Here is a 27,600-nt window from a genome sequence, read left to right as displayed (position 1 = left end):
GGTGAGCCAATGCCAGAGAACATGGCTTGTGTACCCATGGCAACCTCTGGGAAACAGTGACATTCCTCTCTGTCAAACAGATGTCCCCATCAGTTTGCTTGAAGACCCAGCTCCTCCTGAATCCTTCTGTGATGCTGGTGGTCCTGGGTGTCCCAGGCATGGTCCCAACTACATCCAACGACAACACTCACTGGCAGGTGATCCCTGTCCTTTGGCTGCCAGCTGGCCCTGACCCTCTGGCGAAGCTGATCCTTGCTGTACTGGCTAAAAACCCATCCCAAGACTTTGGAGCAGAGATGATCTCCCTTCCCGTGGTTTACAGTAGCACTGTCTTACAGAAATCTATCTCAAGCCACATAAGTAATTTCAAATTTTCTAGTAGTTCCATTTGAAAACATGATTAGTTTAAAATTAATTTTAATATGTTTTACTTACTCTGAATATATGCAAAGTAGTATCATTTCAAGATATCATCAGTGTAAATATTAATGAGCTATTTACAGTCTTATTTTCATACTAAGAGTTCAGAAGCCGGTGTCAATGCCCTTTAGTTCAGACAAGCTACAGTTCAAGTGCTCCATGGACACACGTGGTTAGTGGCTCCCGCACTGGACAGCACAGGCCCAGAGGCGGCAGATAACCCTGCCCACTCTCACCCCGGAGCAATTCCATTTCCCCCAAAGCCTCAAGGCCTCTATCTGTTTCCTTAATGCCCCCTCCTTCCCAGCATCCCCTGTCACAAAAACACAGAATGGGCGTCCTTCACGCTCAGGACCACAATATCCATTTTTCCCTTGGCTTCCCTGTGTATCTCTAATTAAGCGGCTCTTAATCAGGGTGAGTGAACATCACAAATGCCTGTACAGCACAACCCAAGCATCTTTATTTGACAAGCCCCGACATTAACCCTCTGCTGTTCACACCTCATCCGGGAGCCCATGGGACCCCACACTAGGAAATTCTATCTCAGATCTAATAGGTTCACTGCTGGTGAGAACTTTGAATCCATTACGGTCCATCTCAGAAAGCACGTGGAAGAACCGGGGTCTCACTTCTGCCCCACACTTTTCATGGTTCCCAAGTGTCACACTCGTTCTGCTGCATCCCAGTCCTTTGCCTTTGTCTCTCCTGGCCAGGTCATAGAAGGCTTCCGGTGGAAACCGTCTCAGCCTCTGGATCGCCTGCATCCTCACGTTGGAGGGGGCCGTGGACAGGATGTGACCACTGGTTGGCTTGCGAGCTGGACCCAGGCACTCAGAAGCTGCTCACCCCTCCCCTGCCCGTGGAACGTCCGTTCTGCCCACCCATCCCACACTATGACTGGGTTCAAGGATGCAATATTGAGAGAGTAATGTGTAGTTGAGACCATCTGAATGGGCTACATAACTGAATCCAGTTGAGACCACTACATAAACTTTTAAGATTCAGGCAGGTGGGTGCGGAGATCTACTCATCTTGCAGCTGCTCAAGACAAGCCTCGTAAGTAAGTTCCCTTCCTTCTTAAACCTGCCACCGTCCCATCTGGAGGGATCCGCCTCTTTCTCAATCCCTCCTTGCCCCCAAGTTTCAGATATCACTTGGGTCCCTCCTAAGGCTGCGAAGCCTTAAAAACCCCAGTTGTTGGCAGGTGATTTATCAGATCTGTGACAAATTTAAGTGCTCCTGGGAAGATTTTGCTGATAATATCTATTTGACAACTCAATTAAGTTAGGTCTCTTAATTTAAAAATGTACCACGGGCTTCTCTGGTGGCGCAGTGGTTAAGAATCTGCCTGCCAGTGCAGGGGACACGGCTTTGATCCCTAGTCCGGGAAGATCCACCTGATGCAGAGCAACTAAGCCTGTGTACCACAACTACCGAGCCTGCGCTCTAGAGCCCGTGCTCCACAACTACTGAAGCCCACGCACCTAGAGCCCGTGCTCCTCAACAAGAGAAGCCACCGCAATGAGAAGCCCGTGCACTGCAACTAAGAGTAGCCCCCGTTCACTGCAACTAGAGAGGGTCCACGTGCAGTGAAGAAGACCCAACACGGCCAAAATAAATAAATAAAATAAATTTAAAAAATAAATCAAGATGCAAAGGTAGTTGGTGAAAATGTACATTTACATAATTTGTATGTGGTCCCTAGAACTTTCACCAGAGCCCCATGTGGAAGAGATCTTATGCTGGATTACAGACAGAGGTATTCCACTGCAGTTGGTTGAAGCTTGTCTTCTCTCTTTGATCTAGGTTTTCTGTGGATTGTTTTTATGCTTTAGAGCTTCCTGATTCTGATTTCTAAAATGAAATTTGATTCTTCTCTTGACAGGAAAATCTCACTAATTCAAACAAATTAAGAAACTTCTGGTTATTTGGATAATTTGACTCAGTTTACCTTTTAATCAAGAAAAATGTTTAAGGAGCCAACTCATTGCATGGAAAATGTTTAAATATACATTGCATTAGCATAGTAGGTGTGATCTGTTCTGATAGCTGACAGGTTAGTGGAAAAATAAAAAGAAGAGACTCATGCCTTAGACATTTTATTTTAACTTAAAGTATATAAATACAAATATGTTTGACCATCATTTGATGCAAAGCCGAGGTCCTTTATTGGATATCAGTCCACTGGCTCGAATGGAGGTGAGTTAAGATAGCATACAAGGTAAAAAAAAAAAAAAAAAACCCACAAAAAATCTCCTCACTTATTTAGAGGCAGACTTGTGTCAACCATCCCATCACCAAGCCACAAGATTAGGGTAGATGAAAATGGCCACATGGGCTCACAGAGGGACACTGTCTACACAGAACGCGGTTACTTCAGAGAAAGAACTTGATGATCATAAACTCTGCCTCAGGAAAAATGGAAGGACCTTGCTTATTTGATTCTTCAGTGGTTGGAATGGGGAGAGGGCTAGAATTTTCTCCAGCTACACACTACTCACCACCCTCATCCCAAACTTTGGGAATAACTGCCTCTGTCAGTCAGGTTCTCTGAAGAAACAGAACCAGTAAGTGGTGAGATAGAGACAGAGATAGAGATAGAGACAGAGATAGAGACAGAGATAGAAGAGATGGAGACAGAGATAGAGACAGAGGCAGAGCTAGAGCTACAGCTAGAGATAGAGATGGAGAGGGAAAGAGAGAAGGAGAGAGACTGATTTTAAGGAACTGTGGGCACTAGCAAGTTGGAAATCTCAGGGCAGGTTGGAAACTCAGGCAGGAGTTGACGTCACAGTCCTGAAGCTGAATTTCTTCTTCCTGTGGAAATCTGGTTTTGCTCTGAAGACCTTTCAGCTGATTGCATGAGGGCCACCCACATTACTGAGGGTAATCCCCTACACTGAAAGGGTTCACATGTAGGTGTGAACCACATCTACAAAGCACCTTCACAGCAACACCTAGATGAGCATTTCATCAAATCACTGGCTACCACAGCCTGGCCAAGTGGGCACAGAAGACTAACCATGACTCAGCCACGCCAGCTATGTTCCCCCATAGAATGGGTATGCCCCGCAGTTGTGCTGGAGCAGAGCACATGTGAGCAGCCCTGTCACCACCATTAATGGCATGGCAACTCCTGACAGCCTGAGCCCCCAGCCAAGTCATCGGGGTCCAGTTAATTCGAGGACGGGAGATCACACGTCGTCTCTGAGGACAACCGACCTTGAATGATGGCCCTGAACAACCCCCCAAATCAACTTATGTTTGGTGTGTGCAAAACTAAAAGGCAAATAAATATATGCCTTTTGCAAAGATTTCCATCAAAAACGACAGAACTAAATTGGTTTGTCACTCGCAAGGTTAAGTGTTGCTTCTCTGAAGAATGTACTTTAGCAAGCCCATCTTCGAGCCGCCTGGTTTGGTTAAATATGTTCGCTGTCCTTTGACATTGGAATGAACGGTACCCACCCGCTCCTTGGCTCACATCTTCCTTTGGCTGGTGTGGGTGAGGATGTGGGGACCCAAACGATGCAACTGCCTCAGGTCCTGGAGTTCACCATATCCTTCTGGAGTGGCTGCAATGAGTCTGTCCAAATTTAGTACTTGAAAGAATGCTTTTTTTTTTTTGCGATACGCGGGCCTCTCACGGTTGTGGCCTCTCCCTTTGAGGAGCACAGGCTCTGGACGCACAGGCTCAGCGGCCATGGCCCACGGGCCCAGCTGCTCCACGGCATGTGGGATCTTCCCAGACCGGGGCGCGAACCTGTGTCCCCTGCATCAGCAGGCGGACTCTCAAACACTGCACCACCAGGGAAGCCCGAGAGAATGCATTTTAACAACCCCTTCAGGTAGCCACAGTCCTGTACCTTTCAGTTTCACGGAGCTCTACCTTCTGCTGTTCAACTCCTCCATGAACATGACTAAACCCTTTGGTTTGGTTTTTTATAAAGGGATGGATGCTTCAGACATTTGGAAGCCAAGCTGGCTTTATTAGAACTTATCAAAAGTATGCTCCCTGCCTCCAAGTATATAATCAAGTATTCCAGAGGGCGAGACCCCTTTCCCGTATTTAAAATACAATTCGATCACCCTTGGTGCGGTTTTGCCCTTCATTTCAGCTGTCAGCACGTGACTGTGCAGTCCTCCTTTAATTGATTGGAGCAGCTTCCCTGCAGGACTGACACACATCGGCTTGCATGAGAATTCATGATGGCACTCACTCGCTCTTCCAGAAAAGAGCTCAGAAAAATGCTGCACAGGAAGCAATTCTTGGAAAAGCATCTGGGACCAGTCTGGCCCTTGCAGCCTTCCGCCGGCCACATGTTCACACAGATCCGTGCCGGGGGATTCTGTTTCCCTGTTAGGCCACATGCAGCCAAGCCCGTGACTGGGCAGGCTGGCCCTTAAATCATGTCAAGTGCTTTTAGAGGAAGCAGGCTCTCACGTTGCACAGGAGCAGGGAGACCTCTGGGGGCTCCTGAAGCTCGGAATCCTTGACCAAGATGCAAGTCGGATAAGGGCTCAGGGCCCTGTGGCCTCCCTGACGACGGGACGGGGCTGGGAGGGGGCCGCTGGGCCTGAGAGTAAGATGGTCCAGCAGCTGTGTTGCCACCACTGTTAAATCCAGGCAGGCAACATGGCCAAGGTACCTGTGGAGTCCCGGGATTCGTTTCCTCCCCTAAGACGTTCCTGGAAAGCGTCATTTGTCTCTGCTGTTCATTTAAGGAACACTGGCCTTGAGGATGTTTGAATCGCATTTTTTGGTCTGCACCAAGGTGCACGTGATCGCACAGACACTCCCATGAGAATGGGAATCAACACCACCCCATTTTGTTCTGTCATGTGACAAAAGAAGGCTCAGCTATTGACCATGGCCTCCCCCAAACGAGGGGCAGAGAATGGAACTAGGAGCAGAGTGAAGGGGGATTTTTCTTCCTGTATATACTTTGATTTCACTTGAATTTTTAAGAGAATATTAAAAAAAATTTAAACAAAATTCTTTCATTGACATACTCTTCCACCCCTTTCCCAACACTCTCCTCACCAAAAAAACGCAAAAAGACAGAATCTGTAATACTATCAAGTTAAAAATTCTAGTTCCTGGGCTTCCCTGCTGGCGCAGTGGTTGAGAGTCTGCCTGCCGATGCAGGGGACACGGGTTTGTGCCCCGATCCGGGAAGATCCCACATGCCGCGGAGCGGCTGGGCCCGTGAGCCATGGCCGCTGGGCCTGCGCGTCCGGAGCCTGTGCTCCGCAACGCTAGAGGCCACAACAGTGAGAGGCCCGCGTACCGCAAAACAAAACAAACAAACAAAAAACCCTCCTATCCTTGTCACTAAATACCTACAACTCATCACCCACTTGTGACCTTGAATGATCCACTGGCTTACATGTCCCCTGGACTATTTATTCTCTATAAATACATTTTGTCTCCTCTACTGGAGATTGTTAAAGTAGGAAATGTTCTCTCTCCCATGTAAATCTCATAATCCCTAACCCAGTGTTATGCATCTGTGACAGGTGTTCAGTAAAACTTGCATGCCCTAAACAAGACACCTAAATCAGATCTAATAAACTAACTTCTTCTAGGCAAGAACATTTTCCTTGAAAAAAAATCTAGAAATACAATCATGGCACTATTCTTAAGAAGTTTTGTTACATTTTGTTTTAAGAAAATCCTCCTCCTACACTGTTGGTGGGAATGTAAACAGGTACAACCACTATGGAGGTACCTTAAAAAACTAAAAATAGAACTACATATGATCCAGCTATTGGGATGTATCTGGAGAAAACCATAATTTGAAAAGATACATGCACCCCAATGTTCACTGTAGCACTATTTACAATAGCCAAGACATGGAAGCAACCTAAATGTCCATTGACAGAGGAATGGATAAAGAAGATGTGGTACATATATACAATGGAATATTATGCAATCATAAAAAAGAATGAAATAATGCCATTTGCAGCAACATGGATGGATCCAGAGATTATCATACTAAGTGAAGTAAGTCAGAAAGAGAAAGACAAATGCCATATGAGATCACTTATATGTGGAATCTAAAAAAAAATGATACAAATGAACTTCTTCACAAAACAGAAACACACTCACAGACTTCAAAAACAAACATGGTTACCGAAGGGGAACGGTGAGGGGAGGGATAAGTTAGGAATTTGCGATTAACATATACACACTACTATATATAAAATATATAATCAACAAGGAACTACTGTATAGCACAGGGAAATCTTCTCAATATTCTGTTACAGAACCTATATGAGAAAAGAATCTGAAAAAGAATGGATATATGTATATGTATAACTGAATCACTTTGCTGTACACCTGAAACTAAGACAACATTGTATCTTAACTATACTACAATATAAAATAAAAATTAAATTAAAAAAAAAGCAAATCATTAAAAAAAAAGAAAATCCTGCATGTCTTTCACCTCACCTTCTTTTTTTTTTTTTTGCGGTAGGTGGGTCTCTCACTGTTGTGGCCTCTCCCGTTGCGGAGCACAGGCTCCGGACGCGCAGGCTCAGTGGCCATGGCTCACGGGTCCAGCCGCTCCGCAGCATGTGGGATCTTCCCGGACCGGAGCACAAACCCGTGTCCCCTGCATCGGCAGGCGGACTCTCAACCACTGCGCCACCAGTGAAGCCCTCACCTCACCTTCTTTATTAAGCTCTAAAGGGGGTGGGGTTGAGAAATCAAAGACTTCTTACAAACTAAAACAAGATGCCAAATCATCATTATTGTTGAACCTTAAAAGCCCAGCCATTCCAATGGTACACTAAACATCAGACAAAATCTGATTTCTCTCCAGCTCTAAGTTCTTAATTGAGCCTGGTCTTTAAATGTACAACCTATTATTTTAAGTCTCATTTATCATAATAAAAAAATGACTAGACCTTCAAGCACAGTCAGTTCTAGATAATCTGCATACACAGGAGACCAGTGGGTTTGAAACCAGATGATCTAAATATCCTTTTGTTTTTCTTCTAGGTCATAACTTTATGCTTACATTCTATATGGGGATATAGGGTGACTTTAGCTATATAAAAACAATAACAAAAGAATCTTTGCCCAGGGAAAAAAATCTGAAAACCAGCCTTTGTTCTTTGGGTGGAGAATGGACCCTTTTTAAAATTTCTTTTTATGACCCTTTGTAAAATTTTTGTTCCTCTATATTTCATATGAACATATTCTACCTGTAAAATGGATACAAATAAAAGTATGTCTGTTGTGCTTGCAATGCATGACAGGACCAAAAATGATAAACTACTCACTTACATTGTCAGCCATAGCATGTTCAGTCAACAAGGCTCCTGCTGTTCTCCAAGTACCAGGAACCCAATTGGCAACAACGAAGCAGACACCACCTCCCTCCCAGCCAACCATTTCCCTTGCCCTCCTTCTTGCTTCCCTGTCCTGCCAGCTCCCATTTGGCTGTATGGTCTGAAATGAGCAAGCTTCCTGTCTCTGGGTCTTAGGCTTTTCATCTATAAAATGGAAGTATGAAATTGGATGATTATTTCTGACCAGACGATCGTCCCTAAATGACAAGTTCCCTAACACCAATGGCCTAATGCCAATTCGCAGTAAAGAGATTAGGCAAAGGGTTTCTGTATAGAGAGCTGCTGACACGAAATCAATATTAAAAAGAGTGACTCTGCTACCTAATTAGGCAGAAGGCATTTGACAGACATTTGACAAACTCCTCAAAAAGGAAACAGATGGAAAAACAATCAACTTCACTAGTGATCAGAAATATATATGAAAGTAATGAGACACAATTAATTCAACCTTAAAAAATTCCCGACACATTACTGGTGGTGGCATAAACCATTTCAGGACCTTCTGGTAAATTGATAATTCTTTCCAAAACTTTGAGAACGATATTTTTGACTATTGACTCCATTTGGGGAAAAGAATTCTAAGTGTCTGAATAAGCCTAGTGAAAAATTGGAAATAAAAATACGGAGGGATGAGTTAGTTTCCATGTGATTCCACCCATTTTCTCCGTGAAGTATGAGGTCACTGGCTGACGGAGGAGGGTTCAGGGTAGAAATTTGAGAAACAGAAGAGAAAGTATGCAAATAGGAAGGGCATTTACTCTGTTAGGAGTGTGGTGTGTTTGTAGATCTGTGGATATACATTTAAAGCAAGTCCTGTCGGCACAGTTGCAACGTTTTCTAGAAGCAGTTAGTTACTCTGATATGGTCATGAGAAGATGGAGTAAACAGAAAATGGTGCAGACAGATTTGGGATTTTGCCAGAAGAGAATCAAGACGGGAGAGGAGAGAAAGGGGAGGTTGATGACACAGCACTGTGGGTGCTCACAGAGCGAAGATGAGACGGTTCTGAGAGCATGATCAGGGGGTGCTGAGCTGGGGAAGGAAAAGCAAGGCAGCGGCTTGCTGTAGTTTGTCAGGAAGGCCCCATCAGAGGAGGAAGCACAGGCAGAGATTTGGAAGATATGAAGGAACTAGCCACCCACTAAGAGGATGCAGAACATCCGGCTGAAAGGCAAGGCACGTGCAAAGACGCCACTGCCAGGAAGGAGCATATGGAGGGCTTCTAGGAACTAACAGGCCAGCAGGGGCAGGGTAGGGAGGTGTGCAAGAGTTTATCCATTTATGCACACACCAAATATTTAATGAGCACCTGCTACGTACGTTCTAGGCACTGTCCCAGGCTCTGGGGATATGGTATGGAAGAGGTGAACAGAATAGAGTCCCAGCCCTTAAGATATTTAGTCTGATAAACAGGATAACAAATGTTTACCAGAATACCAATAAACGTGTCATACAGAAAAATGAAACAACGTAAGGACTAGGGAGAGGGATCCTAAATTAGAGAGCATGGCCAGAGATGGAGATGACATTTGAGCAAAGACCAAGTTACATGAGGAATAAGCCATGCAGAAGAACGGTCCAAGCAAAGAGAACAGTCAGATGCCAAGGGTGTGCAGCAGGACATCGTGTGGTGTGTTCCAGGAAGAGCGGAGAGGCAGCTGCCGTAACTACTACAGTCCTTGAGGCTACTGTGTACCCCCTTCCCCATTCTCTTCCCTAAGTTGAGGCATCTGCCTTGGTCCAGGTGACAGACAGCCTCCGCCAGGGGGAGGACAGTCCTGACAGAGAGAAGTGGACAGATTTGATACACATGCTCACAGTAGAACACGTGGATTTACCTGTAAGCAAATAGGTTCTTTAGGGAGACTTGTCTGTCCCTGTTATTGCAGGGAAGCACTCATTTCTGAAGTCAGCTGTTAATTTCAGAGTAGACGTTCATTTCTACTCTGCTTTATTTCTGTTGCACAAGTTATATTTGGAATGGCTCTTTAAAGAAATGCAGTTCCTTGCAAGCTTCCCAAGTATTCAGTCACTTTACACCTCAGTAGCCTTGTGGCATTCAGTGAGCACATCACAATCAATCGCCCTCCCAGAAGCCTGCTGCCCAAATCTCATTAGGCTGAGCTTCTGGGTCAGCCAACCTCCAATAGGATTTTCGAACATAGACAACCTCCTCTATCCAGGATACATCAATTAAATTATTAAAATATTAAATATTTTAAAACAATAACACAGGACTGATGGATTCCTGAAATAAATGCTAAAGAAATGTCAAACACAAAAAAACAATTATGTCCCCACCTTTTGGCTGCCCTTGTGGACTCTGAAGTTTCCTCCCACAGAATTAAGAAACAGAAGCTCGTCTCTCAAGCTGCTTCCTATAAACGAGTCATCACTCTACTTGAAAGGATGAAGAAACTTCTTTCACCTAAGCTACCGCCCTGGGAGTCTTCTCCATCCTCTCTCTTCTAGTTTTAAATGATTCAATATTTAGGTTTTTTTTTTTTTAATCCTACTCAAGAAGAACTTGGCTTTTAGGATTTTATTTAATTTTTAAAATTTTTTATTTATGTTTTATACAGTTTTAAAGGTTACTTTCCACTTACAGTTATTACAAAATATTGGCTCTATTTCCCGCGTTGTACAATACATCCTTGTAGCCCCTTACACCCAACAGTTTGGACCTCCCACTCCTCTACCCCTCTATTACCCCTCTCCCACCCTCCCCACTGGTAACCACTATGTAGTTTGTTCTCTTTAGCTGTGAGTTTGCTTCTGTTTTGTTATATTCACTAGTTTGTTGTTTTGTTTTGTTTTTTTTTTAGATTCTACATGTAAGTGAGATCACACAGTATTTGTCTTTCTCTGTTTGTCTTATTTCACTTAGCATAATGCCCTCCAAGTCCACCCATGTTTTAGCAAATGGCAAGTTTCATTTTTTATGGCTAATATTCCATTGTGTATATATATACATATATGCATACACACATATTTATACACCACATCTTCTTTATCCATTCATCTGTTGATGGACACAGGTTGCTGCCGCATCTTGGCCACTGTAAACAATGCTTCTAGGAACATTGGGGTCTATGTGCCTTTTCCAATTAGTGTTTTATTTTTTAGGATTTTAAATTTGTATTCCTATTCTACCTAGGCTTACTGGGATACGTATAACATAAATAAGAAGGAAGAAAAAAGAAAAGGAAGCCCAGGGACACAAGGTGAAACTCCTTAGCTCCATGCAGGTGGAGGCCATCTGACTCGTGGTTCCATCCCCCAAAGCAGGCACTCCACATGCACTTGGCATTTGTGGAAAAGGAACATAGGAAGCAAGAGGCACACCTGTGTCCTACACCTGTGCCTGAAGGGGGAGCCACTGTTCTAAAATCTCCCAGGAGCCACCCAGAAGCGTTCAGTCCAATTGCTCAGGGAAAACTTCAACTAGAAGGAATATTTTATTCCACGTGCTCTCACCGAAAGGAAACTCTGAGATGTGGTTAACCACCTCTACAATACCCTAATGGTAGCTGAAGGGATATATTTCGTTGCACAATCACAGAAAGCAAGGAGGGGAGAGGCATGGGAAGACTCACCAGGAATCACTCCAGGTGTGCAGCCCACATAGCTCGGGACAAAGCCCAGGCGGATGGCAGAGTAGTACACAGGGGAAGATGGGTAATGTTTTAAATAAGTAGACTCTAACAACTCACACTGACTCTTTGTCATTCATGCCTTTTCAAAAAAGTAAAATTTTCTCAATTCCTCAATTGGTTTTAGCCAAAGTAGGTAAAGGGGGAAATCAAAACTGAAATTATAAACTACCAGAAATTAAAAATGAGAACCCCGCATTTCAGGATAAATGCATTTATTAAAAAATAAGAATAAGGGGCTTACCCGGTGGTCCAGTGGTAAAGAATCTGCCTTCTAATGCAGGGGACGCGGGTAATATCCCTGGTCTGGGAACTAAGATCCCACATGCCGCAGGGCAACTAATCCCGTGCACCACAACTACTGAGCCCACGCGCCTCAACTAGAGAGAGAAAACCCGCACACCACAACTAGAGAAAGCCCTCATGCAGCAACGAAGACCCAACGCAGTCAAAAATAAATAAGTAAATAAATAAATTTTAAAAATAATAAATTCTTTTTAATTTAAAAAAAGTGAGAGGGACTTCCCTGGTGGCGCAGTGGTTAAGAATCTGCCTGCCAATATTGGGGACACGGGTTCAAGTCCTGGTCCGGGAAGATCCCACATGCTGTGAGCAGCTAAGCCCCTGAACCACAACTACTGAGCCTGCGCTCTAGAGCCCATGAGTCACAACTACTGAAGCCCGCACGCCTAGAGCCCGTGCTTTGCAACAAGAGAAGCCACCACAATAAGAAGCCTGCTCAGCGCAACGAAGAGTAGCCCCTGGTGGCCGCAACAAGAGAAAGCCTGCGCACAGCAACAAAGACCCAACGCAGCCCAAATAAATAAATTAAAAAAAAAAAAAGCAAGAAAAAATGTTATTTGCTTTGTATGTATGTATATTGTTTTTATATTAAAAATAAATGTAGTTTTATTTTAATAAATAATGAGCAAGAAACCAATGTATACAATTGGACTCATTTGCTGATTCAGATTTTTTTAAAAATATTTATTTTATTTATTTATTTAGGCTGTGCTGGGTCTTAGCTACAGCACATGGGATCCTTTAGTTGCAGCATGTGGACTTCTTAGTTGTGGCATGCGGACACAGTTCCTGCATGTGGGATCTAGTTCCCCGACCAGGGATCGAACCAGGGCCTCTGCATTGGGAGCATGGAGTCTTACCCACTGGACCACCAGGGAAGTCCCTTGATGATTCAGATTTAATCCAATACTTATTCCTTCTCTGTTCAGGTATCCCCAGAAGCCCTTGTCACCTTTAGTCTGAATCACACAAGATGTTCCTCACATCACAGCTATTTCTCGCCCTTGAGCTTTTCATAGATATTTAATTACTGTTAAATTTGGTAATCTTGCTGGCTAAAGAATTATAAACTTGAGTTTTCCCATGCAAGTAAAAAAAGCAGCAATCTTGGTAATAAAGTTTAAGTTTCTGAAATATAAATAGCTGTCGCAAAGTTAATACACTTTGAATTCTACAGGAAAAAGTGAAGCCACCCACTGCAACTCACCGAGATAGTTGTATAAGCTGAAGTGTACAAAGTGAAGTATTAGGATTTGAAGAAAGCGGAGATAAAGTAACAGCTGACAATAAAGAAACAAAAAAAAATTCAAAAATCTGACAGTAAGGGAAATTCTAGAAAAAAAAATTAAAAGCAGAGCAACATGCTCTTTCAGAAGGGCTCACTGCCCTGCAGGTTTTACTGTATGATAGTTCGGTGATATCATCGTGACACTTGTATTTCAAGAAAGTACACATAGCAAATGTTCAACCTTTGTTAAGTAAATAGAGAAAGAAATTTGTAGTGGTTAGGGGAGAAAGTACAATAATTTTAAAAGTTCAAAAATACCAAAACAAAAGCAAGAGATTATGAAGGATCTCCAATGTGCCAGGCACTACTGGCATCAATAAGTGTACAATCTAAGACAGCAAACTATTAAAAGGCAGTGTTAAACACGCAACAGTAAAAGTGTATAAATGACACAGATAGCACAGACAAAATGATGCGATGAGAGCCACCAGATCTCCAGAATAGGTATCACATGAAGAAACTTTTAAAGAAACAAAGGCAGTTTGCCAAAAGGCAAGTGGAAGGAAGAAAGCAACAGAATGAGGTGTTTGATCTCCAGGGGGTTAGGTCCTCAGGTCAAGCAGGAAATGCAGTGAACAGAAAGCAGGCAAAAAAGAATTATTCATGGAAGTCCCTTAAATCTCTTGTCTCAAGCAAGCAGTGACAACTTTTAAGCTCTGACAGAGGAGGTGGCTTCCCACTACATAATGCAGTTGTACAACAGTAGAACGAAATATTTGTACTATTCAAGTTATTTCTCTCTTTTTTACTCTTCAGCACATAGAGTTGAATCTTCATGAATTAAAGGCTTGGACGGTGTGACTATTCAAACGTACAGTGGAGGCTCTGGGAGGTAAACCCCACTTTGCAGCTGATCAGATGACCCAGCCATCAATTCCTTTCCTCAGAGAACATGGCTGTATACCAGCCCTCACCATGAAGTCACCATCACCACCTCTGTTGGGTACCCTTGGCCCTCTGCAAACACCAGTTCACCTGTTCACTTCCGGGGTGGATTAGTGTGCTAGAGCCGTTACCCCAAATGGCTTAAACAACAGAAATTTATTGTCTCACAGTTCTGGGGGCTGGAAGTTCAAACTCGGGGTGTGAAAGGTGTTCCCCTGAAGACTCTAGGAGAGGATGTGTCCTAGATCTCTCCTGGCCTCCGGTACTTTCTTCACTTGTGGCAGCATGACTCCAATCTTCACGTGGCATCCTCCCTGTGTCCAGATCTGTCTCCAAATTTCCCCTTTTATAAGGACACTAGTCCAAGTGGATTAGGAGCCCACTCTACCCCAGTCTAACCTCAACTTAACTAATTGCATCTACAACAAGCCTACCCCCAAAGAAGTTCACATTCTGCAGTACCGGGTGTTAGAACTTCAACATATGAATTTCAGGGGGAAACAATTCAACCCATAATACTGGGTTTGCTCCCAAGCTTCTTTCTGCCTCCTTATCTATAATAAGTAATTAAATATTATACAAATGTGTAATTAAATATTACACAAACTGACAAAATATGAACATAAAAAGAATGAGCATTGAAAACTAAGTCTAATGTTCTATAAAGACTTAGAAATGGCCGGTCCATTGGATGAAGTACATGTGAGAAAGCTGTAAAAGTCTGGGGAGAAAAAAATCAAACTAAAAATCCAGAGCTCTGGGCTTCCCTGGTGGTGCAGTGGTTGAGAGTCCGCCTGCCGATGCAGGGAACACGGGTTCGTGCCCCGGTCCGGGAAGATCCCACATGCCACGGAGCGGCTGGGTCCGTAAGCCATGGCCGCTGAGCCTGCGCATCCGGAGCCTGTGCTCCACAACGGAAGAGGCCACAACAGTGAGAGGCCCACGTACCGCAAAAAAAAAAAAAAAAATCCAGAGCTCTGAACTCTGTTCTGCTTCACTTCAAAGAAATCAAAACAACCAAAAATTATAGAGAATGCATCATGGGTGCTATTTATATCAATTATATATCTAATTGATGTTAAACTTCAAACAACTCATAGTAAAAAAATGTAAGCCTTGGCCGTACATCAAAAGATTGGTGAATGAATGTTTTAGGTTCCTTGCTTTTAAATTTTATTTTAGGCAACACACTTATAGGTACAGAAATGAAGAGATGTCCACAATAAAATGTTAAGTGAACAAGTCAAGTTACAAAATATGCGAAGAATTCCATTTTTTTCTTAAGAGTTCCAATATATTTGAGAGTATGTTTGCAAATAATTTTGAAAGGATTGGACCTGCTATGAATGAATGAATCTAGATAGTGATCATCAGTGCTGCTAACATCAGAAAAAAAGAGATAACCAGATGTTATCCATCCCCTGATGCAAATGTTCAATACCACCTATACACTTATTTCTCCCAAAACAAACCTGAAGCTGATCTTTATAGGTCCTAGTTTATGTGAAATGCAGAGGACAGAGAAACATGTAAAGAACACCATGAAGATGGAATCAGCAAAATTCAGCCCATGGGAAATACTACAGGAACAGGAACAAGGCTCTTCAACAAATAAATTGCAAGGGGGAAAAAAGACATGGCAAGGCATCCTATAAGTTAAAAACAGACATAAAGAGATATATTAACCAACTGCAATATATTGGTATCATTTGGATCCTGATTCAAACAAACTGTTTTAAAAACTGCATTTATGGGCTTCCCTGGTGGCGCAGTGGTTGAGAGTCCGCCTGCCGATGCAGGGGACGCGGGTTTGTGCCCCGGTCTGGGAAGATCCCACTTTCCGCGGAGCGGCTGGGCCCGTGAGCCATGGCCGCTGAGCCTGCGCGTCCGGAGCCTGTGCTCCACAACCGGGAGAGGGCACGACAGTGAGAGGCCCGCGTACAGCAAAAACAAAAAGCAAACAAAAAAACTGCATTTATGAGACAACCGAGAAATCTGAATCTTTCCTGAATATTTTATTATATTGAAGAGCTACTGTTAACTTTCTACAGTGTAACAGAATGATGTCTTTATTTTTAAGGAAATACACTGAAATATTTACAGAGGAAATGATAGGAAAACTGCGATTTGCTTCAAAATGAAGGGGGTGAGTAAAAGGAGTGGGTAGAGGTAGAAATAAACAAGATTGGTCATGAGTTGAGTTGTTGAATCCAGGGTGGTGGGTAAGTGAGGGCTCATCAGACTCTTCTACTTCTGCACATACTTGAAATTCTCCATAATAATAAAAAAATGTTTAAGGATTTGATTGGTATACTCACTTTGGAAAGCTGTTTGGTGGTATTACTGAAGGTGAAAAAATGTTTACCCTACGGCCCAGCAATTCACTCCTAGGTCTATACCCAACAGCAATGTGTATATATAATCACCAAAAAACACGTACGAAAATCTTCATTGCAGCACTATGTATAAAGGCCCTGCTATGGACTGAATGTTTATGTCCCCACAAATTCATATATTGAATCCCTAACCTCCAGTATGATGGTGTTTGGAGGTGGGGCCTTTGGGACGTTATGAGTTTAGATGAAGTCATGAGGGTGGGCTTGTGGAGGGATTAGTGCCCTTGTAAGAAGAGGAAGAGACAAGAACCCGCTCTCCCTCCACCAGGTGAGGACACAGCAAGGAGGCAGCCATCTGCAAACCAGGAAAAGGACTGTCACCAGACGTCAAATTTGCTGGCACCTTAATCTAGGACCTCCAGCCTCCAGAGCTGTGAGAAATAAATGTATGCTGTTTAAGCCACCCAGTCTATGGTATTTTGTTATAGCAGCCCAAGCTGACTAAAACAGGCCCCAGATGGAAACCTCTCAAACGCCAATCCAGTAGGATGGATACATAAATTATGGTATATGCATGTGATAGAACAGTACACAACAACAACAGTGAATATTTACAACTACATGCAACAACATGGATGAATCTCACAAATAAAATGGTGAGTAAAAGAAGCCAGAAACCAAAGAGAACATGCTACTGTGTTCTACCAGGCATAACAAATCTACACCATTAACAATCAGGAGAGGGTTATCCTTGGGATGCGTTGGGGACAGTAACCAGGAAACAAGAGAGGGCTCTTCTGGGGGCCTGTTCTTTTTCTTGATCTGGGGCCTAGTTGCACAGATGTGTGCAGTTTATGAAAAGCCATCAGGCTGTAGGTTTAGGTGCACTTTTCTGTATGCATACAATTTTTTAAAATATTTTTAAATTAAAAAAATAGGAAATTCTGATTTAGTACGTAGGGCCCAAGAATCTGCATTTGTAACAAACTCCCATGTGATGCCTGATGCCTTTGGTCCAAAGGCCACACCTGGAGTAACACTGAGCTAGGTCACTAGTGCCCAAGTGTACATGAGAATTTCCAGAAACAGCAGACAATGCATACCCCACTCCCCACCCCTCCACCCCCTCCTTCCTGTAGCTTTGGTTGGGGTTACAGGTTTACTGAGTGATGCCCACTTTCCACTGTCTGCTGAACCCCATGCACACATTGGTCTGACATTCCAGAGCCTGTCTGCCATCTGCCCACAAGCTACTCCCCAAGTTCATGGCCTGACAACCTCCCGGACATGCAGGTCTCTGGCCTCACTGCTCACCAGGCCACATCCTACAAGCTCCTGTCTCAACTTGCATCACTCAGGACTCTGCTTGTGCACCTGGAATGCTCTCCTCTGCTTCCTGAACTCTTCCACACCCGTAAAGTTCAGTTCAAATGTTCCTTCCTCCAGGAAGTCTTCTGCAATTGCCCCATCGTGACTAATCCCTCCTCTCGACAGCCATGAGCACACTATTCATGCCGGACAGTCAGCATGGACCAGCCCTCCTGCATCATAGCTGACTGTGGAGGTGGAGGTCTCTGTGCTCAAGGTCAGCCTTTTGAGAGCAGGGGAACCCAGTCGACGCCATCTCTGCCAAACAGCAACAGGTCTAGCTCACTACATACTTATAGGATGGAAATTCAAGAACTTGGAATCAGACAAGTCAGCTCTGAATCTGGTTCCATCATTTTTCAGAAATATGACCTTGGACACATCACTTAATATCTCTGAGCTATTCTCTGGAAGAACTAAAGAAGTGTGTAATAGGTGTCATGGGCTGAATGGTTGCCCCCCAAAAGATATGTCCAAGTCCTGACCCCGGGAATCTATGAATGTGACCTTATTTGGAAAAAGGGTCTTTGAAGATATAATTAAGTTAAGGATCTCGAGATAAGATCATACTGGATATAGGATGGGCTCTAAATCCAATGACAGATGCCTTTATAAAAGAAAGCAAAGGGAGATCTGAGCCAGAGACACAGAAGGCAGACGTGAAGATGGGCAGAGATTGGAATGATGCAGCCACAAGCCAAGGAACACCTGGAGACACCAGAAGCTGGAGGAAGCAAGGAAGGATTCTCCTCTAGAGCCTTCAGCCTCCCTGAGTGCCAATATCTTGATTTTCTGGTTCTCAGAACTATGACAGAATAAATTTCTGATGTTTTCAGCCACTCAGTTTGTGATGATTTGTTACAGCACCCCTAAGAAACCAGTGCAGTGGGAGTCACATAAATACTTGCTCTTCTGTCCATGTTTTCATCAAGACGTAAGATTAATTTAGAAGCTTATAATGAATATGGGTTTTATACATTCATATTTTACTTAACAAACACTTATATAGCACTTAGTTTATCAGACAAGGTCCTCGTTGCTTTATAAATATTATTTAAATATTATGATGATCCCCAAAGTACTATTATTATTATCTTCATTTTACAGAGGGAAAACTCAGGAACAGAGAGTTTAAGTCACTTGCCCAAGGTCACAAAGCTCGTCAACATAGAAGCCAGGAATCAAACCCAGGCAGAGGCTCCAGAGTGCAGGCTCATCACTACCACTCAAGTGTTGGGCTCATTTCCGAATCTAGACCCCAGCCAAGCAGAGGGCACGTGGCAAGCCTGCCTCAGGCCACCCCTCCTGTAATGTCCCTCCTGCTGTATGCTTCTGCCCCAGCATTGCCCCATCCAGACCACACTGGACACCTGCTTCTCCAAGTGTACATTTTGGAACTTCTCTTCCACCCAGTAGACAGCAATGTCTAATACCACATGGGCTTCATCCAGCAGCTGCTGGGGTGGCCTCTCTTTATTTACATTCATACTTAATCTCTCATTTCCTGCATGTATTTGAAGCCCTCAAAAAGGACATCATCGCTGGAGACCAGGAAGCTTTCCTTCTTGTGTCTTTCACGGCACTGGCGCACGTTTATTTTCTAGAAGGGCACAGCCTACCTCTACTGCTCACTTACGGGAAGGCAGGGGCACGTTTCAGTACTTTGTGGACAAGTTTATGAAAATACAGTCAACAGGACTCATTGTTCAGTTTAGCACTGGAAGCTGTACTATGAAGCAGAAGACACATCAGATGGATTAAAGGAGTGCCTGTTACAGTCTCCAGACACGCCCCCTTCCAGGGAGCACAAGGGGAGACAAGCCCAGGCGTAGGCATCACAGGGCTCTGGGTCAAACCTTGGCTTGGTCCCTTAGCCATCAGTGTGTGTGACCTTGGAACACTCCCTTAACTTCCCTGAGTCTCACTTCCCTTATCAGCAAAATACAAGTGGCAACCATGAGCCTGGATAATCAACCCAGCCTGCCTGAATTCAAACCCTGGCTCTGCCCCTGGCTAGTTTTGTGACCCTGGTCAAGTCAGTTAGCTCTCTGAACCCCAGCTTCCTCTTCTGTGAAACAAGATTAATAGCCCCAAGCTCACAGAGTTGCTGAGTTGTTCCAATCCCTGAGAGCCGGCACACACCAGCTGTTTGCTGTTCTAATTGTTCGGATGCGTAGAGATGACAGCCGTAGACTGCCCAGCACAGTGAGTGACACTGGGGAGACAGGATCAACCAATGTTAGTCCTTTCCCTCCATGACCTTATTTATGTCCAGGCCCATTGCCAACCTGAGTCACGTGATGTAAAGAAGACAAGTGCTGGCTCCGTCTGATTAAGGAAGAACACACAGGTGCTGGATATAATAAAACATCCTAATTCTAGGTGGACGTTGGCACAGACACACCTATTGGGCTGTCCGTCCAACAACCCCTTTTCTGGAAACCACCTCCCTGCCCGTGATGCGACAGGGCCAGCAGTGCCTTACAGTGCCAGGCTCACAGCACCCGGCCCAGGCACGAGGTGTGACTGTAGCCACGGTTACCTGAAGGGCCCGTGGTTGGCGACTGGCCCCGGGCAGGACTAGAACTGAGACTTGGGACGAAAAGAGAGAGAATGCCCAGCCACTCGCTCTCCAGGAAGCTGGCCTGAAACCTATGACGTTGGCAGCCTAGCTCTCCACCAGGAGGATTACAGGATGGGAGAACCCAGAAAGGGGGATGGGAAGGAGGAGGAATGAAGAGGCCACCGGGCAGAGAGGGGCCGAGATGGGAGCCAGGTCGAGTCCCTGCTGGCTTGATCCCCTCCCCAACCCCCTTGAGCGTCATGAAGTAACCCGGAGTCCTCATGATAAACCTCTTTTTTTAAAAGTTTTTTTTATTGAAGCATTGTTGATTTACAATGTTGTGTTAGTTTCTGGTGTACAGCAAAGTGATTCAGTTATACATACATACACACACACACACACACACACACGTATATATAAAAGAATATATACATATATTCTTTTCATATTCTTTTCTATTATGGCTTATTACAAGATATTGAATACAGTTCCCTGTGCTATACCGTAGGACCTTGCTGTTGATAAACCCCTTTTCTGATTGCCTTTGCTGATAGGTTTCTGTTACCTGCAACAGAAGGACTCTCAGTTAATATCACATCCTGGTGGCATCTCAAAGTCTGAGGAAACCAAGCTTAACTCTTCCCTCTTCCCCACTTCTACCACTTCCCCAGCTCCGCCCCCAGACCCACCAACTCCCGGGATCAAATCAAATTAGCAGAAAATGTTGTTACAAATAGGTCAACCATCCTAAAATCTAATTTAAAAATATGCCAAAACAGAGTGGAAAATGATTTTAGAAATTTTCTATAGCAATAAAAGCAGGGCTTCCCTGGTGGCACAGTGGTTAAGAATCCACCTGCCAATGCAGTGGACACGGGTTCGAGCCCTGGTCCGGGAATACCCCACATGTCGTGGAGCAACTAAGCCCGTGCGCCACAACAACTGAGCCTGCACTCTAGAGCCCGCAAGCTACAACTACTGAGCCTGCGTGCCACAGCCACTGAAGCCTGTGTGCCTAGAGCCCACGTGCCACAACTACTGAAGCCTGCGTGCCTAGAGCCCGTGCTCTGCAACAAGAGAAGCCACCGCAGTGAGAAGCCCGTGTACCGCAACGAAGAGTAGCCCCCACCCGCCACAACTAGAGAAAGCCCGCACACAGCAACAAAGACCCAACGCAGCCAAAAATAAATAAAATAAATAAATTTATAAAAAAATAAAAGCTGAGGAGACCTTTTTTTCACTTGTTCCATTAAAAAGGCTCGGACCTGGGTCATGATTTATGCCAAATTCATCATAGAAACCCCAAATTGGAAAAGGCACTGCTCACCATTCACACCAGATAATCTTCTGCAATGTACGCTTTCAATGTGCAAAAATTACTATTTTTCATGGTAACTCACAATCATTTTAAAAGCAGTATGATAAAATAAAAAGGAAATCAATTACCCACAAAGTAAGCTGTAGAACACAGGGAAAATAGTCCTGGAGACGGGGGTTCTCAATCTGCCAGTGGCTAGTTGTGTGCTTTGAACATGTAATCTTGTCCTGACTTAGTTTTCCAATCTGTAAAGGGGGATGTAATAAATAGAAATAAGACCGCCATCTACCTCCATCATCTACCTCTCAAAGTTGCTGGGAGATTCAAATGAGCTAACACTTTGCACAGGGTGCCTTACAGCAGATGCTGGGGAGAGGAGGAGAGAACAGAGAAAAAACAAGAACCCACGAGATGCAGATATATTTGTGGGAGTAAAGACTACTTGGTAAACTAGCGCTACATCCCAATCCTGGCTTCTAGAGCCAGTTCTGCTGCTGTGGGGCTTGCTGGGGAGACACAACCCACTTACCTTCAAAAGCAACACAATCGCTTCTTACAAGGCAACTCCATGTAGTGTTGCTGAGGAAGCAGCAGCAAGGACATTGTAAAGATCCCTCCTGGAGACACCTTTTCTTTCCTATATCCCTCGAGACACCAATTTTGGCGTCAAATTTGGTCAATTCTTCCTCTCGGGTAATAATACTAAGAGCAGCCACGTTTATTGAGGATTTTTCTCTGTGCCTTTCAGGCATGGTTTTAAACATCGGCTTTACATGCATCATTTTATTTAAGCCTCACAGATAAAAGCTATAGAGTGGGTTATGATTAGAGTCACATTACATCTATGAGAGCAGAAGCTCTGAAAATTAAGTTGGCCTAGATCACCTTGCAGGTAATAGGCAAGAGCTAGGACTTAAACCAAGTCTTTTGGACACAGAATGGACTCTGCCTCTGTTTCCCCCATTACTTTTGCCTCAACCCACATTAGTTCATTATTACCACCCTCTGGACCACTGCAGGAACCTCACCCTCCCTGTGACCTATCCTATCAGCTGCTGTCAGATTCTTTTCCCAAAACCCAAGTCCACTACCACACTGGCTCATAGCACCCAGCAAGGTGCACCACAGAAGGCAGTGCTTTCAATAATGCTTGTCAAGTGAATGAAACTTGTGCTCATGCTGCCTTAGCTTCCTTCCTACTACAGAACTCTCTGGCCTGCCAGTCAGGGTCCTCCAGCTCTGGCTCCCCAACCCTGGCAGACTTACTCCATGAATACACACTTCACAGGTCCACCATGAACCACGGTCTCCTCCACTCCATGGACATGCCGTTTCCTCTGCCTGGAATGCTCTTTCCCCAGCTCCCACCATGGCCCCCCACCCCCACCACATACACACACACATCCCGCCCTCAACACCCTTTCTAGGTTAATGAATGGACAGACGATTCCCCCCTAATGTAAGCCATCACTGTCTTCTTAGTGAGCCAAGCCCAGGACACCACATCTCCCTCGCAGCTTCAGATCAGGGCAGGATTTATGAAACACCCACCAGGTACTAGAGCTCACTCTGCCGAGCTGTAGCGTTACCTGTCTGCCTGGTCTAATCTAAGCTAATCTTTTCTTCTATCCAGGAATAGGCCTTTGTCTCAAGCCCCAGCTAAACAAAACCTTTCCATCTTGTATTTACCAGGATGGGCTTCTCTTTAGAGAGTTCCAAATGCAAAACTGGGTATTCCATTTTGGTTGGAAACAGGATGTAAATGTGGAAAACTCCCCAATGATAGCATGAAAAGAAGGAGCCGAGGCTCCCGGGCCGTCCCTTCTTCTTTTGCTCCTGCACTGGGACTGTGCACTCAAAACTTCTCTCTCACATGAAAGAACAGACCTGTGGGATATTATCTTCTGTGAAGATGTTACTCCACAGAGGACTCATCCTGAAGTCACCTGCTTTGGTTGATGTATTTAGTTAAGCTAATACATATAAATCTATCTCTCTCTCTCTCTCTCTCTCTCTCTTGCATCTTCAATTATTAAGACATCTGCCTCTGTTTTGGTGCTCATGAAATGCAGTGGCCCCAAAGTTCACAGCAGCACTACTTACAAAAGCCAAGACCTGGAAGCAACCTAAATGTCCATCGACAGATGAATGGATAAAGAAGATGTGGTACATATATACAATGGAATATTACTCAGCCATTAAAAAGAATGAAACAATGCCACTTGCAGCAACATGGATGGACCTAGAGATTATACTAAGTGACATAAGTCAGACAGAGAATGACAAATATCATATGATATCACTTATATGTGGGCTCGAAAAAAGAAAAAAGATACAAATGAACTTATTTACAAAACAGAAATAGACCCAAAGACATAGAAAACAAACTTATGGTTACCTAAGGGGAAAGGGGAGGGGAGGGATAAATTAGGAGGATGGGATTAACAGATGCACATTACTATGCATAAAATAGATAACCAACATGGACCTACTGTATAGCACAGGGAACTATACTCCATATTTTGTAATAACCTATATGGGAAAAGAATATATATATATATGTATAACTGAATCACTGTGATGTACACCTGAAACCAACAGGACATTGTAAATCAACTATACTTCAATTTTGAAAAAAAGTCACGTGCCAAGGGGAAAAAAAAACCCACGAAAAACATGATTGCCTCATAGTGTCCTTTATGTTGCAAAGCACCTCTTGAGCACTTTGAGGCTATTACGAAACCTAGTAACTGGGTGAAAGAATATGAATAATGGGATGGTGGAAGACAGCCAACACACCAAGACGTCACCTGCTAAATTCAGTATTATATTCTCTTAGCAACCTGACAATTTTTTCTGAAAGGGGTAGTGCTGGTCTGTTTCTGGAAATTTCTTTCTCCGAAGTAGTAAGTATTGACGAAGGTCAAGGGACAAGCAAGGCTAACACCCTCAGATTACATTAGGATTTAAATTCTAGACTAATCATGACGTTGGAGGTGAAAACCCTAGAATGCATCGGAAGCAGGATGTCTTTTAACCTGATCATTTGAATGAAGACCTTTAAAGATACTGTTTTCCCTTGTGAAACAAGTGTGAGGAAGCCTTCATATGAAATCTAGAGGGAGAAAAATAAAACGACATATGGAAAGAGATTACAGGATTAATTACATGATCTGCCTTAGAATGACACAGGAGACCTCACAATCTTTTTAAAGAAGTCACTGTAAATTCGTATTAAACAACTGAATTCTATGCTTTTTACATAAAAAAACAAAGAAACCAAGACTAAAAACACTAGTAGGTGTTTATTTATTCAATTATATTTACATCAAGTCCAAAAGTAAACAAAAAGATATTGAGAATAGTGAATTTGTATTCAACATGAATAAATAAACTCAGTTTGTTTTCTACTTCTGTCCTTTGGATTTCCAAATTTAGTCTTTTAGGCAGCGACATAAACAGTAAGCAGTACTTGTTCAGGACTCTCTTCTGTGACAGTAGGGCAAGGTGATTTACTTCATTGAATCGAAATTTAAACTAACAAAAAATTGAAAACTACACTTCAGACTGTTTCAATTGCTTAATCTGAGACAAATAAATGTAAAAAATTCTATGTAAATATATATTAAGAAAATCTGTAAACTGCCCGTAATATAAACAGGTGCTGAAGTTCACTAAATACATTCTCTCTCTCTCTCTCTCTCTCTCTCTCTCTCTCTCTCTCTCTCTCTGTGTGTGTGTGTGTGTCTCTCTCTCTCTCTCACACACACACACACAAATAATCTGCTTATGAACGATGGCTGGCCAGCTAAGGAAGATGATAAAGATTACTACAAATTTTATAATGTTTAGTAGTCAATGATAATATTCAAATCTTTGTAGTTTAAAGAACAAGCTTAAGCTAGATCTAACATTACATCAATAAAAATTTAGACTGCCAAACCTTAATAGCAGACAATTCCCACAGACCATTTGAATTTTCATAATCCCACTCCTAAAAACACATACCCCGAAGACTTCCGAGTACAGATGAGCCGCAGTGGTGAGGCCAGAGAGTACGCACACAAAACAACAGCACAATGCCATGAATGTTCCCTCCTGGCTTCACACTCAAACTCTTAGACCTGAAGCAAACAAGTTACCCAGGTAACAGGTATGGTCTGCCCTGGCCTTGCCCTAAGCAGTGTCAAAACTGCATTTTGCGGTGGGTGGAGGAGAGTTAAATTTGTAACTTTCAATGGCCATGAGAGGTCATTATTAACTTCTCGTTTGATGACAGAGAATTTGCATTTTTACCCTAACTTCTACCTTTGGTATGAACTTGAGAACAATTCAATACTCTAACCAAAAAACAAAACAAAACAAAACAAAAAAGGAGGGGAAGAAGGATAAAGAATTGGAAAAACAACATGGCAACACAGTTTGATTTCATTTTCTTATCATCACATTCCTAACAACCTATTTAACTTATTTTTCTTAACTTCTGGCTAAATACTTTCTGCTCCTGTGCAATTCAATCACTTTGAATCTCATACATTAATATACGGAATATATTCTGCACTGATCGTGTTGTCATTAACAAACAATATTGTGTGTGTGCGCCCGTGAGTATGTTTGGAGACATACTGTACCTTGTCCCGCCATTGGCACTTACCTTCAGGGAAGGCATTCGGCTGCACCATGTGGAGGAAGATGTGCACAATTTGAAAGAGGATGCCAGTAGGTCCAGCTTCATAAGAATCTCTGGTCTCATAGCTCGTTGGAGGAAATTCAAATTCCAAACCATCAGGAATGTATGCGGATGATGGCGGCGGCCCCTCTGACATGGTGTCCCCATAAAGCCCCAGCAGCAGCAGGAAGCGGAGGAGAAGGGCCATAGCTAGCAAGATGCCCCAAACATGAGGCAGAACTGGGGGCCTCCCTCTTCAGAGGTTCTGGAAGCCTTGGGGAAGGCGTGGCGAGGTCTGAGTCTGCAGAATCCTTGGCTTTCTGGCTGGGTTGGCACGCGGTGAAGGGTGGCAGAGAAACTTCTCGGCTGTGGGGGGGTGGGGGGACGGTCAGTCGATCAAAGCACCATCCCTGGCAGGGAGAGAAGGGGCGGGGTCACTAATGCCTGCAGCCCGCCTGCACCGGCAGCTCCCCTGGAGGAGAGGCTGCAAGGCTTTAGAGCAAGCCCTCAGCCTAATCCGCGGCGGAGGAAGCAAACACAGAGCCTGCTTCAGAGCACAGGGGCAGGAAAGCTGGAAGGTTCCATGCTAGGGGCCAGACCCAGAAATACCAGCTAGTGTAACGAGTGTGTGGTCTTGGAAACTGACATTCATTAAGCACTTACCACATTCCAGACACGTTCTACATGTTTTGCAGGCAGAACCTCGGTTAAGGCATTATCCCATTTTACAGAAGAGGAAACTGACTCCGAATTTCAGCAACTTGCCCGAGGCCATGGTTGATTCATGGTGGGGTAGAATCCAAACCCAGTAGTTTGCTTTCAAAGCCCAAGTTTGGACTCTCCCAACTCCAAGACACTCTCCCTACAGAACCTTCCCTTTCAGTCAGAGAAGCAGAGGTCCCCAGCAATAGATGAGATGCTTAATTTTTCTCCAATTTTGGGTTATTCTCCCCATCTCTGGAGATATGTCTTACTCCACCTTTTATTTTATTAATGTGCTCACTGATCTCATGTCATCCCATCTTCACTCACCCCCAGCCCAAACTAGACAAGCATGGCCTCAAGGGCAGGGAACAAGCTCTTTAAGGCCGGGTGACATTGGTTTCTGTCTAACATGCTCATCAGGTAGCCCTGATGGAAATCTCTGTCCCAAGTCACCACCTGGATGACTCGGGGTCCAGGCGATGAGAAGAAGATCAGAGCGAGACTCCCGCCCTCCCCTGGGGAAAGGGAGAAAGATCAGGAACCTAAAATCGGCTACCAGCCCAGTGTCTAGTGAGGGCAGCGTGGACCTGTCCTCCTCGAGTTTCTCTCCCCAGAACTGAACACAAGGCAGGCATACAGTTGGTATCAGTAAGAGCTGCTGAATATAAAACCAAATAAGCCAAAACAGCTGCTTTGCGTGTACCACTGCAACAGGCTAGATGAATCA

At 43.9% G+C, this 27,600-nt stretch overlaps 1 protein-coding gene across 6 annotated transcripts in view; it reads right to left on the bottom strand.

Moving 5' to 3' along the window:
* PROM1 (prominin 1) overlaps positions 1 to 27,600 on the bottom strand; it is a 93,676-nt gene that overhangs the window by 60,858 nt on the left and 5,218 nt on the right. For all 6 annotated transcript variants that reach the window (XM_060148470.1, XM_060148471.1, XM_060148467.1 and 3 more), the window contains exon 2: positions 26,154 to 26,578. In XM_060148470.1, coding sequence (XP_060004453.1) covers positions 26,154 to 26,376 — 223 coding nt within the window. In that variant the 5' untranslated portion in view covers positions 26,377 to 26,578. The remainder of the gene's footprint in view (positions 1 to 26,153; positions 26,579 to 27,600) is intronic.

The sequence above is a fragment of the Lagenorhynchus albirostris genome, chromosome 4 (assembly GCF_949774975.1).
Source record: "Lagenorhynchus albirostris chromosome 4, mLagAlb1.1, whole genome shotgun sequence".
In the NCBI taxonomy this organism is placed as follows: Eukaryota; Metazoa; Chordata; class Mammalia; order Artiodactyla; family Delphinidae; genus Lagenorhynchus; species Lagenorhynchus albirostris.
The sequence above is the reverse complement of the archived record's forward strand: the minus strand, read 5'-3'. Positions and strand labels throughout refer to the sequence as shown.